Below are 21,497 nucleotides of genomic sequence, written 5' to 3' on the forward strand. Positions count from 1 at the left end.
TTTCTACTTATCATTTCTATTCACTAGCAAAAAAATAAAATAGTATATGCAAAAAAAATACTAAATTATTGGTTATTAAAAATATTATAGGTTTTACACTTTTGATTTTATGAATTATAATTTACATATATATTTTTCTTGATTTTAAATCTGCGAAAGTTTTTATTCTTTCACTAATGTCTATTTTCTGAACACCTGCATTTTCAATAAATAGTAAGGCTAAAGAATTTAATCTCACACTCCCCATTGTTGATTGCAAATATGTTTTGATAAGTTTCAATTTGCTGAAACTTCTCTCAGCTGTTGCTACTGTAATAGAAATCGACAACAGAATTCTCAATGCAACCCACGTATTTGGAATTATATTCTGCAAATTATTTGCTTTTAAAAATTATAAAGTTTCCAATGGCGAATTGATGTTTTCCGGAAGTAAACTGTTTAGAGATTTAATTTCTTCAAAGAGCTCGTTCCCATCAATGTCACTAGTATTTTCATGATGAAGAATTGAATGCAAATCCATACATTGTTTTTTTAATTCATTTAAATCGCCTATTTTAGTTATATTAAAAAGAAAACCCCAATTTCGCTCGTACTTTTTTTTGTTCAAATCTTTCTTCAAGAGATGTTAATATCGTGTCCAAAATGACGTTGAATATTGTTATTCTAAACTTTGTTCTCTCATCAACAGTAACAAGAGTGTCTTCAGATTCATAACTAAATAATTTCTTCCTATGAATTATTCTTTTTTCAGTAAATATTGGCTCCGTTCCTAAAAGCTTTGCTAATTCCTCAGCTTGAATCAAAGCGTTTTCAAATTCTAGTGTACGGTGTTGTCTAATGAATTCCATACATGATTTTAATAAATTTATAATCATTTTTAAATCCATACTTTTTGTTTGCATTGATTTGCTGACTATGTTAATTTGATGAAATATGTCATACCACGTCACTAACATAACTAAAAAGGAATAATCGCCAAGTTTTTCTGCTAGTGTTAAAGATTCAGATTTGGTGGCTGCATTGGTTGAATTTATCAGTGCATCATGAATTTCGACAATCTGATACCTAACTGATTTTATGCATTCAATACAACTCTCCCAACGAGTTTCACATACTGTTTTAACAGTGAAATTTGGCACGTTATCAGCTATAATTTTCCATCTAGCAACGGATGCTGAAAATAATGTATAAAGCCATTGAATAACACCAAAAAATGAAACAGATTGTGGGCAAGACATTGCTGCATCTTCTATAACTAAATTTGAAGAATGGCAGCCACAAGGTATGTAAAATGCTCGGGGATTTACTTGCTGTAAACAAGCTTGAACACCTTTATTTTTCCCTCGCATATTGGACCCATTGTCATAGCCCTGTCCTCTAATATCATTAATATTTAATTTTAAATCTAAAAGCAACTTAATGATCTTATCATATAATGATTCTCCTGTAATTCATTGATTTCTTAGAATGAAACAAAATGTTCTTGAATAACTGAAATAGACTCTGTTAAATCTATGAATCGTAAAGTAAAAGAAAGTTGTTCTTTGTGACTAATATCTGGGGTACAATCTGAAATAATTGAAAAGTATTTTGCTTCTTTTGCACACTTAACAGTATCATCGCAAACAGCTGATGCCAAAACATGTGCATCACATTTTTCAAAATGCGATGCATGTTCGTGCATAATGACATCATGTTTACTCAATAATTCTATCAAACCCAAAAAATTGCCATTATTTGGAGTATACAACCGATCTAATGAACCCTGGAAAGCCAAATTATGGGTTTATAAAAATAATATAATATCACACAGCCTTTTCAATACATTTTTCCAATGCTCTCGTTCTTTAACAATAACTGACTGCATTATTTAAATTAAGGGGATATTAAATCCCACATTATTTCAAAGCCGAATAAGAAACTCAAAGATCGGAATGAAAGAGTTTCATGCTGAATATAGTAACTATAAAAATTTTGGCGGATTGTAATGTAAGCTAATGCACATAGTTCAACATTAGGGTAACTCGTAGCAAAGGTGGGTAAAGTTCTGATCACTATTCTTAGTATTTCCCATAATGCAAAACACAACTCCTAGGAGATGTATGATGTTATACATTATAGTGGAAGGTACTACCCAGACCAGTTTCAACCTTTATTGAGGTCTCATCAGTGAGTAGGTAGACCAGGTAATACTGAAGTTATAGCAAAAAGAACTTATATACTTTGCTATACGAGTTGTCAAAAAGGTGTACCCATAAATTACTTAAATAAAGAGCCAATAGGCTTCACTTGTTACATCACTACACAGTAATGTAACATTATTTAAATTAAGGGGATATTAAATCCCACATTATTTCAAAGCCAAATAAGAAACTCAAAGATCGGAATCAAAGAGTTTCATGCCGAATATAGTAACTATAAAAGTTTCGGCAGATTCTGGCATAAGCTAAAGCACATAGTTCAACACTAGGTTTAATTTAAGTAATGTTACATTGCCAAAGTGAAGCCTATTGGCTCTTTATATAAATAATGACTGACTGCATTTCTTCATCTATTGTTTTACTTTTTTGAAATCTCGTATTTGTTTCAACCCATTTGAAATAACTTTTTACATGTTCTGGTGAATTTTCATGACTCTTTAAGTAATCATTTATATGTTTCCACTTACAATGACCAACTGATCCTAAGGCTGAAGTTACTTTATTAGAGTAAAATAATTTGCAGCAAATACAAAATACTTTGTTGGTACTCATTGAATAAATAAGCCATTTTTGTGAAGATTTTTCACCATTTGGAGTTATTCTATAATACATTGATGCTGAAAAACATCGTGTCTCTGGGATAAACAAAATCAGTGCTTTTATCTATGGTACATTCTAATAAATCTGAAGATAAAATATAATCCCGAACCGCAGAGTTTAATGGGAAAGGCCATGTAGCAGGATTGTTATACTGAAAAGTATTTTCAGAAATGTTCTATGTGTTTTCTTTGAAATTTGTCACTTTTGAATTTGAAATTTGCAAATCATTGTTTTCATTTTTTTTTGATTTTTTTTCATTTAAACTTATATCATCAGAGTTTAATTCTCTAGAATTTTCATCACTTGATGCATCTTCTTTTATTGAAATGTTAAAAGAAGTAGAGTCAGGTGAAGACGAATTTGTTGATTTTAGTGAGTTAGTTAAATATTTCTTTCTTTTTCTAATTTTCTTTTACAGTTTTCTGCTCCAGATAATTTTTTAGAAGACATTTTGAAGGGTTAGAAATTCCAAATTTCTATGATTAAAAAAGAAAAAAATTGAATTAACAATAAAAGGGGATTTAATAGTAAAAATAATAAAATATAAAACTTACCACTAAATCACCAGTATTATTATAAATTTCAAGGACAGGCAAAATAAAACAAAAAGAAATACTTAATAATTTCAAAACACATAACACATACAAAAACACAGAATGGACAAAGACGAACTTGTATAATTCTAATTTAATGAACTAAAAACAACTTTTCCCGAGAGAGTTTTAAATTAGTTAATTGATTTAGCCAATGTCATTGCTCCGCTTGAGTTTGAAATTAGTTAATTGGTTTAGCCGATGTGCCGCATCGTACCAATATTCAATCTTTTGCGTACGCTTCCACCTCGCCTACTGAATATTATGTACAATTTTGATTTGCTTACTAAACTTTTATAAATCGAGCTTCAATTAAAACAACTTTATAGTATATGGTATTTTTAATTTAATTTCTTTGCGATCCATCCTGTCTTAAATATTTAAAAAAAAAAAATCACGCATAATGAATAGTGATGAAGTTATTTTACTGTTACCGTTTATTGTTGCTATCAATACATTCTTCACTCTCCCTATGGACTTTTAATAAGAAATAAGACCCTACTTCGCCTTTTCAAAGTTGCATATATATAAGGCTCTATTGCTGGCCGTAGTTTTGGTGCCCCGTTCAGCCCGCCCCTTAATCCGGCACTGCCTAGATACTCTTAGAAAATTCTTAACAATCAACATCCCAGGATCCAGTTCATCTTAGAAAAGGAAAACAAGTCTTCTCTTCCTAGACGCTCTGATTACATGCCAGCATGATGGATCCCTGGCATTCTCCATGTACAGAAAACCCACATATTGGTAAATGCATTCACCAAGAGTCGACCCCCCCCCCCCCCCCCGTCAGTCCAAACAATATGGGATTATACAAACCCTATATAACAGGGTAAAACTTGACCACATTCTCAACACTTTCTTAGCCAATGGCTACAATCCTGAAAAAATCAAAAAAATATTAAAACCCTGTAACCACGACTCCTTCCCCATTTCAGAACAGAGATTACTCAAGATCTATCACCATTCTATATATTCTGGACACATCCAAAAAATTGACAAAAATTCTAAAGAAAAACAACCTTACAACCACTTTCTGACCACATAACAAATTAGCACCCCTTATCTGCTCCACCAAAGACCAGCCACATTCCTTAGATGTACCAGGTGTCTACTAGGTCCCTTGCAGTTGCAAACTGTTCTAATACAGCCAAACAGGCAGGACTCATATCAGCCAGTATCAGAATTTCTGAACACATGTACTACGTCCAGTGAACACATGGACCATCACATACAACTCTGAATGTGTTTACCATGCTCTGGACACCCACCACAGGATATTCTGGAAGAAGGCCATTCTATTGCACTGTAGCAAATACAAATATGAGAGGCTATTCCTGCAATCTGTCTCATCCCTGAGATACTTTCCAAACCTCAAAAAATTTGGGTGCATGAAATTGCTCCAAATTTGGGAAGCATTCATCGTCATATCTTCAGCCTGTAGTAGGAATCCATTTAGGACTCTAGGCCCAACTTTGGTAGACTTTCTTCAGCTTCATTTACCCAGTGTTAGTGTGCCTATGTGCACATATCATTGTTCTATGATTCCTGATGATGGCAATTTAATGTTGCTGAAATATCAGAAGTATTAATTAAAGCTGCTATTATTATTATTATTACACCCTTCATGGAGTCTGCAGACACTTCATGGGAGGTTCATTCAAATAATATATTTATTATGCTGAGTCTTGAAATCCTTAACACTCCCTGCATTAACAACACATTCTGGTAATGCATTCCATTCACTTACAGTTCTCCGTGTAAAAAATCTACTTATCATCCCCCCCCCCCCCCTCTTCACCACACTCTTATGTAACTTCCAGGGATGGCCTCTAGTTATTATTATTATTTCTTGACATCTCCAAGGAGTCAAAAGACTCATCGAGGGAGGGCACCTACTCTACAAATCTCAGTCTCCATCCATCACTTAATTCACCAACTACACCAACTGCTACTGCTACTATCATCATCATCTACACCAGTGCCAGAGGTTCTTCCCTTCTCACCTTCTACTCTTTTTATCATCCTCTCTGGATTAATCCAATAAAATCGCCTCACTAACTTAAACATTTTTATCATATCACCTGTTCTGTCCATCAAACTCTGCAATCCACATTTCTTCAACCTCTCCCCATAGCCAACATTCCAGAGTCCTGATATTGTTTTAGTCATTCATCTCTGAACCCTCTCCAATGTTTCCACATCATATTGAAAAACCAGGTGACTAAATCTGAGAACAATAGTCGAAATGTGGTTTGATCAGGGCTTTATACAGTGGCACAACCACTTCCTTATCCCTACATGTTAGAACACATGTTATGATGTGCAGTCTTTGCAATTCTCACAATATGCCCTCCAAACTTCAGTCTACTAGTCAACCATACTCTCGAATCTAATTCACTTCCTGCCATACATATAAAACTTGAAATCAGTTCAAATTGCATTTGAGATTTTCGATATCATCAAGACAGTTCACAAATGTTAATTTTACAAATAAAATTTTACTGAAAAAGTTGCAGCTAATATGCCACATAATATTTGAAAATGACAGAGAGTAAGTTTTGGCAGTCAGTGCAACACATACCGAACACTGCTAGTGTGAATGTATTAAAATATCAAATTTTGTTAAAGTAAATGGCATAATAAATAATATATTTAAGTCATCTCTGGTACAAAAATTTCATAATCAGACTATACAATCGCCTGTCTAAGCCAGCTTTATTATATGGAAGTGAAATATATACCATAAAAAAAAGAAAGATGAAAAGCAAATTGTCTGTGCGGTTAACCTAGTGGCTGTGCGCCTCGCAACCATATGCCTGGGGAAGGAGTGGCCTGGGTTCGATTCCTGTCGGTGACGTGAGGAGCTGAAGGATATTCCTCAGCCATATCCAAGTTAGCCAGTCTTGGGCGAGGACAGTAGGGTTTTTTCCCCCAGTTTATCCTGGAGTTTTTCATCCTGCAAAGCAGGCAAACTGGCCTTGAGAACTCAACACTACGGACATAGGATACACTTATCCTGTGAATGGTTTGAGGTCTGATGATTAATAATAAACCCTCAACACTGCAAGGTAAAAGAGGGAAAAAGGAAGATGAGATGAAAAGCAAATTCAAACAGTAGAAATGAAATTTTTCAGAAACAGCTACGTATAACAAGTGGAACCATAAAACAAATCAAGGAATTTTACAATCTGAATATAAAACCATCTAGCTATTACATAAATAAATATAAACAAAAATGGATAGGACATCTAAATTGAATGGATAATAGCAGGCTGCCAAAAATGCTATATAAATAGAAAATAAATGGAAAAAGAAGAATTGAAAGATAGCAGTGGCATGAAACCAGAAGAGACCACTTCTCCTAAAATTCATCATAGTAGGAAGAAGTAGTTCCTTAATCACTCCAAATGATAAATCTTATTATTGATGATGTATAATTTTTATGCTATTTTGAAATAGCTTACTTATAGTAGTCACTGTTAAGTATCTTTCCAGCTTTTTTATCCATTCACAGTATTAGTATGTAAAACGGTAATTTTTCTTGAGATCACTATAAGAAAATCATACATTAACAGGTTTTAAAATGTTTTTGTAAAGGCATTTTGATAGAATACCACATGGAACACTGTTACACACATTAGAACAAACGGGGATGGATATGACACTGGTTATGTGGATAAGAGGGTGGCTGCTGGACAGATATCAAAAAGTGGTATATGGAGGAGCAGAATTGAGGTGAAAACAGGTGATTAGTGGTGTGCCACATGGTTCAGAGTTGGGACCATTGCCATTTAATTTGTACATAAATGATATAGGAAATAACCTGAAAAGAAATATTCAGTTGTTTGCCGATGATGTGAAATTAGGTAGAGTAACAGTTAATCAAAGCAATGTGGAGAGCTTGCAGGAAGATTTAAATAGGCTGTCAGTATGGGCAGAAGTTAATGGATGTCAGTTTAATGTGGAGAAATGTAAAGTTATGCATTTTGGGATAAATAGATTACAAGCTGTGGGTTTCTTGGGAATAAGGAAGCAGTGGAGAGGATTCAGGCAGGTGACCAAGATCGTGAGTGGCCTGTAGAATGTTCCCTATGAGAGGATAGATTGAAGGTGTGTGTGGACTGCAGAAGTTGGTTGATAAGAAAAAAAGAGGGGATGTGATAGAAACGTTTAAGTTGCTTAAAGGATTTTATAGGATAGATGTAGGGGAAATGTTTCAGCATTTGGCTAGAGGGACCAGAACAAGGGGGTCATCCCTGGAAGTTGAATAAAGTTGTGGTCAGTAAGGGTGTGAGGACTTGATATTTTGCTTGGAGAATGGTGAATGAGTGGAATCGTTTGCCAGATTCAGTTGTGAGAACTTTTTCATTAATGGGTTTTCAAGGAGAGGTACGATAGATTGTGTGGATAGATTGGGTCTCCTGTGATGAGTCTTCAAACTCCATGGAGATGCCTATATAATAATAATATGTATACTTAATATTTTAATTTCTTTTATTCATAATTTATAACTTATTTCAGTTTTACTTATAAATTTTCATTACTTTCTGCATAAAGATGTCATAATAAATTTAGTTTAATCCTTTATCCAAGTGTGAGCAAACAAAGTTTGCTCCTCAAAATATCTTCAGGACTGTAGCAAGGTGGTGCAACTGTTGGCAACTCGAAGCAAAGGTGGACCAAGCTCTCATCACTGCTTGTCTCAGTATCTTCCATCATGCAAAGCACATGTCCTTGCAGACATGTATAATGCTGTGCATTGAGGGAAGGGCCACTACCCAGACCGGTTTCGACCTTTATTGATGTCTCGTCAGTGGGAGGCAGACCCAGAGGTGGTGACACTAAGGCAGAAGCAATAGAGAGGTCATATTTACCTATATGAGTTGCCAACTGGTGTACCACGTTATTATTAAATTACTCTGGATTTAGAGAAAGATTTTCTCTAAATCTTGAATCTCTAGAACTGGGTAGTGGCCCTTCCCTCAATGCATAGCATTATACATGTCTGCAAGGACATGTGCTTTGCATGCTGGGAGATACTGAGACAAGCAGTGAAGAGAGCTTGGTCCACCTTTGCTCCGAGTTGCCAACAGTTTCACTACCTTGCTACAGTCCTGAAGATATTTTCAGGTGCAAACTTTGTTTGCATACACTTGGATAAAGGATTAAACTAAATTTATTATAGTCTAACCAAGTGAAAAATATAGAAAGTATTTTACCTTGGGTATAATAAATCTTAAAGATACCAAGCAATTTTAAACCTGGTTTTACTCCATTTCCCAAGTAAGCAAACAGACAAACAAGTCAAGTTTGCTCCTGCAAGTGATGCAAGTCTGGCTGATCCTACAGGTAGTGCATGTCACCTTTACCAAGAGTTGCCTTGGTCTTGCACTACCTGTAGGATCAGCCAGACTTGCATCACTTGCAGGCGCAAACTTGACTTGTTTGTCTGTTTGCTTACTTGGGAAATGGAGTAAAACCAGGTTTAAAATTGCTTGGTATCTTTAACAAGTGAAAAATAAACTTCCAACATCTTTCTCTAAATCCAGAGTAATTTAATAATAAGGTGGTACACCTGTTGGCAACTCATATAGGTAAATATGACCTCTCTATTGCTTCTGCCTTAGTGTCACCACCTCTGGGTCTGCCTCCCACTGACAAGATCTCAATAAAGGTCGAAACTGGTCTGGTAGTGGCCCATTCCCTCAATGCATAACATTATACATGGCCGCAAGGACATGTGCTTTGCATGGTGGGAGATACTGAGACAAGCAGTGATGGGAGCTTGGTCCACCTTTGCTCCGAGTTGCCAACAGTTGCACCACTTTACTAGTCCTGAAGATATTTTCAGGTGCAAACTTTGTTTGCTCACACTTGGATAAGAGATTAAACTAAATTTATTATATTATAGTCTAACCAAGTGCAAAATAAACTTCCAACATAAAGATGTCAAAAAAAATCTGGCAGATGTTTTTAGACTTATTGCATATGTTGAATGATGACGTGCTGTTAATTAATGTAATCATAAACCCTGGACCTCATCTTAGTTAATGAAATGCTTTTTATTTTATTTTTAACAGAATGTGACTGAAAAAAAAAATGTTATACTCAAAGGCAGAGTACATAACAGTATATATATATATATATACATACACACACAGTATATATATATGTATATATACATACACACACAGTATATATATATGTATACACTGTTATGTACTCTGCCTAGGCCTGAGTAGCTCAGTGGAAGTGGCACTTTCATCCTCTGTGTTTGGTCGCTCAAAGTTAGACTTAAGTTCAAGTCTAGTCACCGACTGGAGGAACTGTTTCTAAACCTTTCTTCGACCAGTTCCTGAGTTTATTGATCTCTGGCACGGGCAAGCGGGTTTTTCATCCTGTAAACTCAAGAAAATCAACCGTAGTACCCACATTTCAGACATTAAATACGAGTGTTAGGGTTAGGTACCAAGAGATGGCAGCACTTGTTTGCCAGCCTCTTCATCAGTGGCTGCTTTAATTAGTGATAGACATGGGCAAGCTATCTCTGATTGGCTACCGGTGGAGATTGAACTGTCCACTAAGTCTCCAAAAGCTTGATAGGGTTAAAAGGCCTCGCCTACTCTCTATAAGGGAATAAAAGCCGGTAGCTAATTATTATGATTATATATATATATATCGTGATGTTAGCATGTTAAATTAATATCACTATCAAAAAATAAAAATTAATATTTCTTCTTGCTGTTCAGTGAAATTCATTGCAGTTTTCAAAAATTCTATAAAAATTATCATTGTTCAAAATTGTCATAGAAGCATATTCACACTAGTGAAATCCTTTGTACTCATCTACTTTTGAGTAGTTTAAATGAAGAAAAAAAATTGTGAAAGATAATTATGAAGTAGTAAAGATAATGTGTGTGTACACACACACTTACATGTGGGTGGTCTGAAAAGTTCTAGGCTTCAACCATAAATGGCAAAACTATCGGCAAGATTTTTTTTTTCTAAGTTGGTACATCTGTCATAAGCTTCACTGTGAAATTGCAAGTCATTCTATTAAGTAGTTTGTTTTTTACAGCTATCAGAAGCCAAAGTGTTGTTTGTATCCCTTGAAATGGATAAAATTGAGTATTGTGCAGTTATAAAATTCTTTGTAAAAGAAGGTTTAATGCCAAAAGAAATTCATTCAAAGTTCATAAAAGTTTATTGGCACTCTTCCCCTTCATTTTCACCAATTAAGAAATGGGCTGCCGAGTTTCAATGCGACTGTACCAGCCTTGAAAATGATCCACATGAAGGACGTCCAAAAAGTAACAACACCAGAAATCATTAATCATGCATGAGATGATATTGGATGACCAGCGAGTGAAAGTGCATGAAATCGCCGAGATTATAGGCATTTCAAAAGAATGTCTAGGATACAAAATGGGTGCCATGCAGATCAAAAACACACTTGCATGAAAATCTCTGAACAGTTTCTTGAAGCATTTTAACAAGAATAAAACCGATTTTGTGTGTCAATTTATTACTATGGATGAGACTTGGATTCACCAGTACATACCAGAATCCAAACAGCAGTCAAAACAGTGGACAGAAACCCATTGTTCAGCACCAAAGAAGACAAGGTCATGGCATCGGTGTTTTGGGATGCTAAAGGCATTTTGTTTATTAATTATCTTGAAAAGGGTAAAACAATAAACAGGGAATATTATTCCGATCTTTTAACCAGACTAGAAGAAAAAATTTGCGAGAAAAGACCCGGTTTGCAGAAGAAAAAAATCATCTTTCATCAGGACAATGCACCTGCCCACAAAGGTGTTTTGGCAGTTGGAAAATTAAGGGATCTGCACTATGAATTGTTGGAACATCCACCCTATTCCCCAGATTTGGTTCCCCTCTGACTTCTATCTCTTACCAAAACTAAAACTCTTCCTGGCTGGTAGTGTTTTTCTTCAAATCAACGATTGAAGCTGTAGAGGGGTATTTTGGAGATCTTACTGAGAACCACTACAGAGACAGAATAATGGCGCTGGAGCATCACTGGAATAAATGTATTAGTCTTGAGGGAGATTATGTTGAAAACTAAAAAATAATTTTGAAATTATAAATTCATTTTTTCATTGTTAGGCAGAGAACTTTTCAGACCACCCATGTGTATATATATATAAGAGATCTTCAAATTATATAAACTTATATAAATCTCATAATAGAATTTGTGTATATTTTGTTATATATATAACAGATCTTCAGATTATATAAACTTATATAAATCACATAATAGAATTTGTGTATATTTTGTTATATATATTGTTTGCTAGTGTGTTTCATCTTCGAAGTCAACAATGTGGTCAGGAACAACTTGGCATCAGTGGCCACTGCAACAATCTATGTACAGAAATGTACCTCATGAAGAAAGTAAGTACTGAATAAAAATGATTTGACTTGTCTTTCTTTCTTGAGAATATAATTTTATTAGTAGTAATCCATTATTCTTTAGTTTGTCTGGATTGTCTGCCATTCATGCTATTTTCTTTCATTTTCAGTTATTTAAGTGATAATACCATCTTATAATAGCTCTAATCATATATACTGGATTGCAAATAATGTCAAGTTCTTTTCTGTTATCATCATGTTTATTTCTCTGTGATCAGCTGCTACAGAATGTTAATTAGTTGGTAATGAATAGTATGTTGATTACTAGCTAAGCTGATTTGGAATGCACCTAACATGGTAACTGGCAGAAAGGACTTTTTCAGTAGTTTAGTTATGTACCCATTATAGCAGATTGCAGTAATAATGGGGCGTCTAATATTGTGTGAGAGATTTTATATGATCTAGTACATGTAATGTAGGTTCAGCAACATTTAGTACCTTGGACGGCCAAGAAGGAATTTGTTCACATTTAGTTGGAAGAGTTGCAGATTGTATTGCTTAGGAAACTCATAAAGTACAAGACTGTTCCAGAGAGAGCAGTATTTATTTATTTATGCTTATGGCTACATGAAACTGGTAAGTGAAGAGTACAATTACAATTTCCAGCAAAATAATGAAAATCTTAACATATAAAAGTTCATTACATAAAAGGCACAATCAGTTTTTTAAGTCTTTCCTTTTTTTTTTTAAATAAAGCAAAAGTAACTTGTCATAATCAAGCCAGGGGTAATTATCGTCCTACTGTAACAAGTATGACAAGGCTGCATGTTCTCACAACACTTCACAGCATAAATGTAGCTGTATCCTAGGTTTAATTAGAGAGCAGTTGTGTCTTGTGTGAGAAAACTTGATCCGTTAGAGAGGGGGCTGGCATTTCACATTACATCATCTTCTAACATGAGGAGGAGTTCGGCTGATACCATGACGAGGGCTATGAGAGTGACTACGAGAATAACGTCTTCGTGGTGAGACGGGACCGTGATCTTCTGTTTCCTCCATAACCACCGCTACACCAACAGATCAAGGTCCAGGCTGGAAAGCCAATTCAAGGCCTCATCCATCACTTTGTGAATGTCCTGTAGGCCACTACCGTGAAATTGGTGCCTTGGGCAGTCATACACAATATGAGTAATCGTCTGAGCCACGGAAGAACAATCACAATAAGGATGATCTGACAGCCCCCATTTATGTAGAAGGTAGCCACATCTGCCCTGACTAGTTCTGATCCTGTTTATTGATGACCAAATCTTCCTAGGAAGATCAGAACCAGGCTGTGGAGCACAGGGATCTTCTACCAGAAGCCGTTTGTTGGTAGATTGTTGGACCAGTATTCTCTCCATATGTCAGATATTGATGGCAGTGGAGCTGAAGAGAGTTTGTCCATGGACCAGAGAGGCTTTCTAGATTTGAGGCATAGATTTGGTGGGTTTATGTCTGCTGTAGGGGCAGGAGTGGGTTGCTCACTGCTTTATTAAATTCCTTAAATCGAGGCTTGTCTTCTCCGTATGTATGGTGGAGCAATGTTAGATAGAACAGATAGCCAGGAGAGAGGGGTAGAGTTTAGTTGGGTGCCTATAATGTTAGTGTGTGTGTACTTCTTTCCCAGACAGGGGCACAATATTCTTCTGCAGAGAATGCGAGGGCTAGTGCAGACGACCTTAGGACTTCTGCACCACAACCCCAGCTTGTTCCAGCAAGCCTTGAAATGATATTATTTCTGGTTTTAATTTTATTGGAGATGTTGATGATGTGCCTTTTATAGGTTAGGCTTCTGTCCAGGCTCACCCCAAGGTATTTTGAGTGAGGCAGTAGAGAGAGAGTAGTAGAAAGGTTAAATGAGGAGGAAGAGGAATTTGTTGTGTTGGTTTGGAGGTGGATTGTGAAGAAGTGTTGAGTAGTTTACTGCATATGTTTCAATGGATCTAACAGAGGTTGGAAGAATTATCGATGTCATTTCAAATGAACACTGACTATAGAAGTATTTGTTGAAGATGCAAGTGGCAGAAACCATGTATCTGAGTGAGAGCAGGCAGAGTGAATTTGTTAGTGATATGGGTCATTAATCATCCTAACTGAGCTCTCCTATATTGTGTCAAATATTTTTAGGGATCTCTTAGAGCACCGCCCAGATGTGCAAACAGTATTCAGTAGTTGAGCACATTTGTTATTTGTATAGAATTAATAGCTATCTGTTCAGAGGTACAAGTACCATGTTGAGTGAAAGATAAATCCTAATTTTTTGGATGCTCAGGAAGTAATAATTATAATGTACCTAGGCCAAGAGAAGGTTGATAAATAGAATAATCCCAAGGAGAGAGATCTTACCTTGTCTAGGGATTTGTTATGGTTTAGAGAATCAGAATTAAGGATAATAGTGATAGTTGATTTGGAGGTTGTGGTGATTTGTATAGGATATGGTTTGTTGAATGAAAAGAATGAGTGCAGTCATTAGCAAACCTGTTGTCAACTAGAGTAGTGGTCTCCAAAGTGTGGGATGCATACCCCAGGGGTACACGAGTCGATACGTGGGAGTACATCAAAAAAAAGTTTTATATTGATAGGGAAAAAATTAATTTAAAGATAAAGAATATTACTTTCTTTCATCAATTAAACATATATCTAATATAGACAAAGACGTTATAAAGATCCTGTAAACTTAAATTTGCGAGTAGCGCACATTGGGGGACTTTGCACACATAATTGTCCGTGGCAAAGCTGTCGTGTTTTTTAAAACTAGGGAGTAAATCTCTTACTTCTTATCATTGCCATTGTAGAGCATCCTAGTGTTATCAAACCCAACAATGACGATAAGTGGTTATTAATACTATGCTACCTAGCTGATATTTTTGAAAAAGTAAACATGCTTAATTTGTCTCTTCAAGGAAAAAGGTAACATTTTAACAATGAATGAAAAAATAACTGCATTACAAAAGAAAATGGTGCTGTGGAGAGAGAAATTTGAAAAGGGATGTTAGAAATGTTTCCATCTTTATCTGATTTCGCTACAGAAAATAATATAAAACAAACAAAAAGTCTAATATCTGCACATTTAAAAAGTTTAGAGACATATTTTTGTAACTTATTCACAGCTCTTCCTGGCGAAGAATTTCAATGGATTTTATACCCATTTGCAGAAAATGTAAAAATTGACCACCTTCCGATTATTTTTCAAGAGCAATTAATTGACATTAGATACAACACAACTTTGAAAAACGAATTTCAACAGAAATCTCTTCACAATTGGTGGATGGGACTGAAGTCCGAGTATAGCAATTTAATAAACACAGCAAATGATGCACTCCTACCATTTGGTTCTACTTATTTATGTGAAGTATCATTTTCTGCAATGATAGGTATTAAAACCAAATATCGAAATAAATTAAACTTGGAACCAGACCCTCGTATCGTAGTATCAGAAGCCATCAAACTAGAATTTCAAGAAATTATGAAAGAAATGCAAGGCCATTGTTCACATTAAATATTGTAATAAATATGTTTGTAAGCTGTTAATAATAAAAATAATGTGTAAAAATATCTAGCTTTTTTAATAATTATATGATGATACAAGGCATATTGTATCATCATATTTATAATACTTATTACAATAGATTTTTGCTCAATCAATTGGGGGTACGCGCTATATATTTTTTCTGTCTTGGGGGTACGCGATCAAAAAAGTTTGGAGACCACTGAACTAGAGAATGGAGCCCTGTAGAACCCCAGCATTAGTTGCATAGTTAGAAGATAGATAGGGAATTCTTATCCATCACACCTGGCATACTTCCAGTCAGAAAGCTGCCAGTCCGGTTTCAGAAGACCAAATGATGGGAGTTTATTAAATTGATCTTGATGTTGATCCTTGTTGAAAGCTTTGGAGATATCAAGATCAACCACCTGAGATAAATTTGAAGTTGACTTGGGGCATCAGTAACAACACAGTCAAACGGATTTTGAAACAATCTTATTTCCCTAGCATTGGCGTCCAAATCAGCAAATCGCTTTTGAAATTGTTGCTGACGATCTGAAATAACTAAATTTCCAAACGAGAAAAGAAATTTGGCTTCACCCTTTTTATGCAATTCTGCACAGTATGGCGCATATGAGCAAAGTTATAATTTTTCACCCGGCCTTCCAGAAGTATCAACTTTGCTCTGAATGCCTTGATATGAGATAATAAATCACAAACTAAGTTATTTTCTCTCTGCAACTTTAAATTCAAATTGTTCATGTGATTCACCAGATCTGCATAAAATGCCAATTTCCAAACCCACTCGGTATCTGATAAAAGTGATTCGTAAAGGTTTTTCTCAGTAAGAAATATATCAGTTTCATTCCTGAGATGAAAGAAGCATGAAAGAACCTTTCCACAGCTAAGCCAGCGAACTGCAGTATGATATGTCAAGTCAACATACTCAGACTCACATTCCTCGAGAAAAGACCTAAACTGGCGATGATTAAGTGCATGAGAGCGAATGAAATTTACCATAGAAATAACAGGTTTTAAGACATAGCTCATATCAACGTATTTTCCACAAAGTTATTGTTGATGGATAACACAGTGAAGAAACATTGGTTTTGATATTTCTGCATCCTCACAAGCTTTTGTGATTTGCCCAACGAACCCAATTTTTATACCAGACGTTTTTTCCTCCATCAACTGTCATGCACTGCAGACGATTCCAGTCCTAATTATATTCTGTTAGTGATTTCTGAATTTCTTTGAAGATATCGTCTCCTGTTGTAGTACCATGCATGCTGCGAAGTGACGCTAATTCCTGTGTGACATTAAGTTCATTGTCAATGCCACGTAAAAATACTACGAGTCGCGAGGTATTACAAACATCAGTTGATTCATCCAGTACAAGAGAATACCAACTAAAACATTGTGCTTTGCCTACAACTTGCTGGATAATATTATTTCCCATATTTTTGACCTGACAAGCAATAGTATTTGGCGAAAGATTTATTATTTTAAAAATATTAAGTTTTTCTGGACATAACTTGGCCACTGCTTCCATTATATATTCTTTGATGATATTGCCATCGATGAATGGTTTTCCTTTTTTAGCCAACACATAAGCAACCTTGTAGCTTACCAAGGTTAAGGCTTCATTTTCTGAGTTTTCTTTCGTAAATAAGCCTTGCTGAGAACGCAAACAACAACATGATGATTCAAATTTATCTGAACGCTCCTTTTCTCTAAATTGTGAAAAAGCTGAAACGTGTTTTGTTTCATAGTGGTGGCATATATTGTATTCTTTCAACACAGCAACAGTGTCTTTACAAATGAGGCATACAGCTTTATCATAAACATTAGACATATCCGCAAGGAGATGTGTTTTGCATTATAGGAGATACTGAGATAGGAGTGTTGGTAGCTCTCTCCACCTTTGCAACGAGTTGCCCTGGTGTTGTACCACCTTACCCCAGTCCTGAAGATACTTTCAGGTGCAAACTTTGTTTGCTCACACTTGGATAAAGGGGATTAAACTAATTTTATTATTTTCATACAGCTTTATCCTTTGAGTTCGATTGTATGAAGAAGTATTTTATGCCCCATTCTTCATTAAACACCCGACATTCATGATCAACTTTTCTTTTCTTTTTTCCATCCATGTTAACCCTATAAAAGAGAATAAATTTATAAATAATTATAAATTTTTTTTTATTTATTTCAAAAAAAAATTTGTAAAAATTACCAAAAAAAAATCTTATCACGACAATTTCTACGTGTGAATTGATACTTTTTTTTTTTTTTTTGAAATAGCCGAATTCATTTTTTTCTGTTCGGGAAACAATTTGTTTACATTTTTGCTAGTTGTTAGTTTTTCAACCTAATATACACCGACAATTTACATGTAACTTTTTTTTTTAATTTCGTATAACTTTGAATTTTTTGTCAGTGAATACAAATTGGATAATTTTGTTTTTATTTCGTTTTTTGCTCATTAGTTAATTTTAGCCATGTTTTTACCGACTTTTTTAAGTGTTCTTATTTTGTGCGACATTTTTTTTGCTGATAAAAAAAAGGTTTATTCGGATGTAACTTTTTATTTCGTTTTGAATTCTTTTACATTTTTTTCTTCGTTAGTCCATTTTAACCGACCCTTTACAGTTAGAAAGACCATAACTTAGATTACGGTTACTTTTTGCTATTCGGGAATATATTTTGAACACAATTTTAATTAATGCATTTGAAATCTATCAACACCCTGTGTGTTTATTGTGAATTCTTATTGAAAAATTAGTCCAATTGGCAGGCCGGATAAAATCATATCGCAGACCGCATCTGATCCACGGGCCATAGTTTGGAGACCCCTGATCTAAAGGATGAAAGTTTCCTGCTGTCATCTCTTTCAAAATTCCTTTTGGATCATAGTTTTTTTGTAGATTCCATGATTTGGTATAAGAAGTAAAGGAGAATTGAGTTTGGATGAGATCCAATTATGGCTATTCTTAACTTCTTCACTTGCATGGCCTTGATGCACCTTTTGGAGAACTAGGGCTTGATTAGCAGCTGGAAATGTTGAATGGGGAATAAATGTTTCCATACTGTTGAGGATTATTTCAGTGTGCATTCAGTATGTTTGGATCGGAATGCTGGAAATAGTATTCCAATCAAGGGAATGAAGCATAGAAGTTGCAAAGATCATCCCACTTAGCATTATTATAGTGCCATACAACATGTGGGTGTATACATGTTGCTCTGTGGGAGAAGAGATTAGCAATAGTTTGTGGTCTGAATTACCTAAAGTACAAACAGCATTCATGTTTGTACCTGTGAATGTTGGACAGATACAAATGGGCACTAGTCAAGCAGAAGCTCAGAGTGTTTGGAGAGTGATTGTGGTTATCTGAGTAAGCATGTGAACAGTTTGTGTAAAGTCATTCATGATAGCAGATGTTTCGGCATCTCTGCTTTCCTGATCTGTGCAGTTGGAAAAGGGAAGCATTTGGTGTTGTGGGCATTAAAATCATCAAGGAAGATGACCTCAATGATAGGAAAGCTAGCCTAAAGAAAATTAACATTTAAAGAAAGGAAATCAGAAAGTTTGAAATGGTTAGTGACATTCTATATTACTTAAGGAAGTTACAACACTATAACTGGTTCTTTCTGCGGCAGTTTTAACGTGTGCCGGCTGATGTTCATACGTGCGCTAAGCCACGTCCAGTAGTGTGCATTTGTTTACTCGTGGTGAATGGTATATGTATATACTCATTTTATAGACCTATTCAATATAAATTTAAAATTAGATATGTATGAATGGTAAAACACATCTTTGTGACCCTAACCTTAAAATATGGACAAACGGAAAAGGAAATTTAACATTAAATCAAAAATGAGACGTCATACAAAAGTTTCTACATAAGTAAAAACATGTAAGTTAGCTAATTTGTCGATTTTTTAACATATGCAGTCGGAAAATCTATTTTATTATATAATGGACTTTTGGATTTAATGGACACCCCCTCACCCAATTAGTCCATTATGTCGAGGTTTTACTATATTAATAATCTCCTGTCAGCAATTTCCTCCAAATTAGTCTATTACTTGTCAGCACTCCACTATTATTGTATCTAACATTTTGTTCCTCTGAGGTACTTCTGATTGAATCAATCTACCCAGACCTAGGTCTTGCTCTGGATTTTTTCCTGTCATCTTGGCATTGAACACCTGTTTTGCTAACTTTTACAGTCTATTTAAATTTTTTTATTCTTTGCTTAAATAAAGAGCCAATAGGCTTCATTTCGGCGTTGTAACATTATTTAAATTAAGGGGATATTAAATCCCACATGCACCTGTTTGACAACTTGTATCGCAGAGTATATAAGTTCTTTTCACTATACCCTCAGTATTAATTTGGTCTACCTACTCACTGATGAGACCTCAATAAAGGTCGAAACCGGTCTGGGTAGTGATCTTCCACCATAATGTATAACATCATACATCTCCTAGGAGATGTGTTTTTATATTATGGGAAATACTAAGAATAATGATTAGAGCTTTACCCATCTTTGCTACGAGTTGCCCTAGTTTGTACTACGTGCTTTAGCTTACGCTAGTATCCGCTGATACTTTTATGGTTTACTATATTCGGCATGAAACTCTTTGATTCTGATCTTTGAGTTTCTTATTTGGTTTCTTCTGTTCTATTTAAATGATCATTTAAATAGAACAGATGACTGATCTGATCTGAGATGAACAAATGATCATCTCAGATCAGTCATGCTCGCACATTCTCGAATGCTAATACTATCAAGTTCCTTCCTAATGTCTGCATTTTTAATATGAATCTGTCATTGATGCCATTGGTTCACTGTAAATTTTTTTCTTAGAACCCTCATAACTGTGGTCAAGATTCAAATATATTGTGTGATGAAGGTGAGCGGCCGATCATGTAAATAACGTTGATAATTAACATTCAAATGCATTCATTTCATAAACAATGTGAGCATTTATAAATTATAATGAATACTGAGGATTGAATTATAAACATCAATTTAGTTTTTTTCCCTGAAAAACTTAGTTTCCAAAAATCCCCACACATATCTCGCACCACGTTTTTTTAACTTTAATTTTGGAGAAAAAGAGTACAAGTTACATTCAAGTAAATATGGTATGTATTTACTCATCCAAAGGCTTACTAAGTAAACTACCATCATTTGGTGTCTCAGGACTTCTGTAGTTGGATTGCCAGCTTTCAGTCTGGACACACATTAAGTGTGATGGTGGATGGTTCCTTATCCTCTCACCATTCAGCTAATGCCAGGGTTCCACAAGGTTCTGTCCTCTCACCAACCCTCTTTCTGTTTGCATTTCTTTTAAAAATTTTCTTCTGCTGTTCTGTCAGTGTTTGTTAAGTCTTTCAAAATAATTATTCCAGACATCTAGGTTACATTATATATTAATTAGAATAACTTAATATTTATAGTATTTCAGCAAAGTCAAATTGCCATCATCTGGGAATAATGAACAGATTGATACCTGCACTTAGGCAACTATATATGGTAAGTATGACTGAAGCAGAACAACAAAGGCAAGTCTAAATCATGCCTACCTAGAGGGCTGGGATGGGTGTTCTTTCCATTGGGCTGAAGTTCTAACAATATGTGCTTCTTGGATTTCAGATAGTTTTATACAACCAAATTTGTTTGAATTTGGTTAGTTTCTTAAGATTGAGACAGATTCTAGGAAAAGTCTTGGAATATTTTTATTCCAAGAGATGCTTTGATTTTAGGTAATTTCAGAAAGAGAAATCCTTGTTTTTTGTAGAGATTTGAGTATTGTCAAAGAATATGCATGAAGAAAATGTTTTTTTTTTTTTTGTGTGTGGCAACAAGGCAGAACTGTTTTTTTAGCATTAAAATTTACAAGGTTGTCTGAACCTCATTGAAGAATGGTTTGCAGATCAGAATTGAGGTTAATGGTCTGTAAGTTGTGTTAGTTTGTGTAGTGCAAGGTTTGTCAAGTGAGGAGAAGGATTAGAGTGTATTGTCATGAGAGATGGTGTATTGAATTGAAGGTCAACTGTAGTAGGTTATGTGCTTCAATTCAATACGCCATCTCTTTAATTGTAGTAGGTTATGTGGATATATGGAAGGATGAGATGAGAGAACAGAATCTAATGGACCCTCAGCATTAGTTGCATATTCCATGGCACATGTTCGA

At 35.0% G+C, this 21,497-nt stretch overlaps 2 protein-coding genes across 3 annotated transcripts in view; one reads left to right on the forward strand and one right to left on the reverse strand.

The window, feature by feature from the left end:
* The window catches only part of LOC150099412 (arginine/serine-rich protein PNISR), a 313,080-nt gene that overhangs the window by 26,669 nt on the left and 264,914 nt on the right, over positions 1-21,497 (forward strand). For both annotated transcript variants that reach the window (XM_090404218.1, XM_090404217.1), the window contains exon 2: positions 11,713-11,809. In XM_090404218.1, coding sequence (XP_090260344.1) covers positions 11,737-11,809 — 73 coding nt within the window. In that variant the 5' untranslated portion in view covers positions 11,713-11,736. The remainder of the gene's footprint in view (positions 1-11,712; positions 11,810-21,497) is intronic.
* On the reverse strand, positions 564-1,349 carry LOC150099413 (uncharacterized). Its single transcript, XM_090404342.1, has one exon. It carries the CDS (start codon positions 1,347-1,349, stop codon positions 564-566), a length of 786 nt encoding a protein of 261 aa, XP_090260468.1.

Source organism: Typopeltis vanoorti, chromosome 14 (assembly GCF_054136105.1).
Source record: "Typopeltis vanoorti isolate ZY-2024b chromosome 14, IOZ_Tvanoo_1.0, whole genome shotgun sequence".
In the NCBI taxonomy this organism is placed as follows: Eukaryota; Metazoa; Arthropoda; class Arachnida; order Uropygi; family Thelyphonidae; genus Typopeltis; species Typopeltis vanoorti.

What these genes read in the sequence shown, in the direction of transcription:
- LOC150099413 (XM_090404342.1), bottom strand. Translation starts at nt 1,349, where the DNA reads ATGCGAGGGAAAAATAAAGGTGTTCAAGCTTGTTTACAGCAAGTAAAT.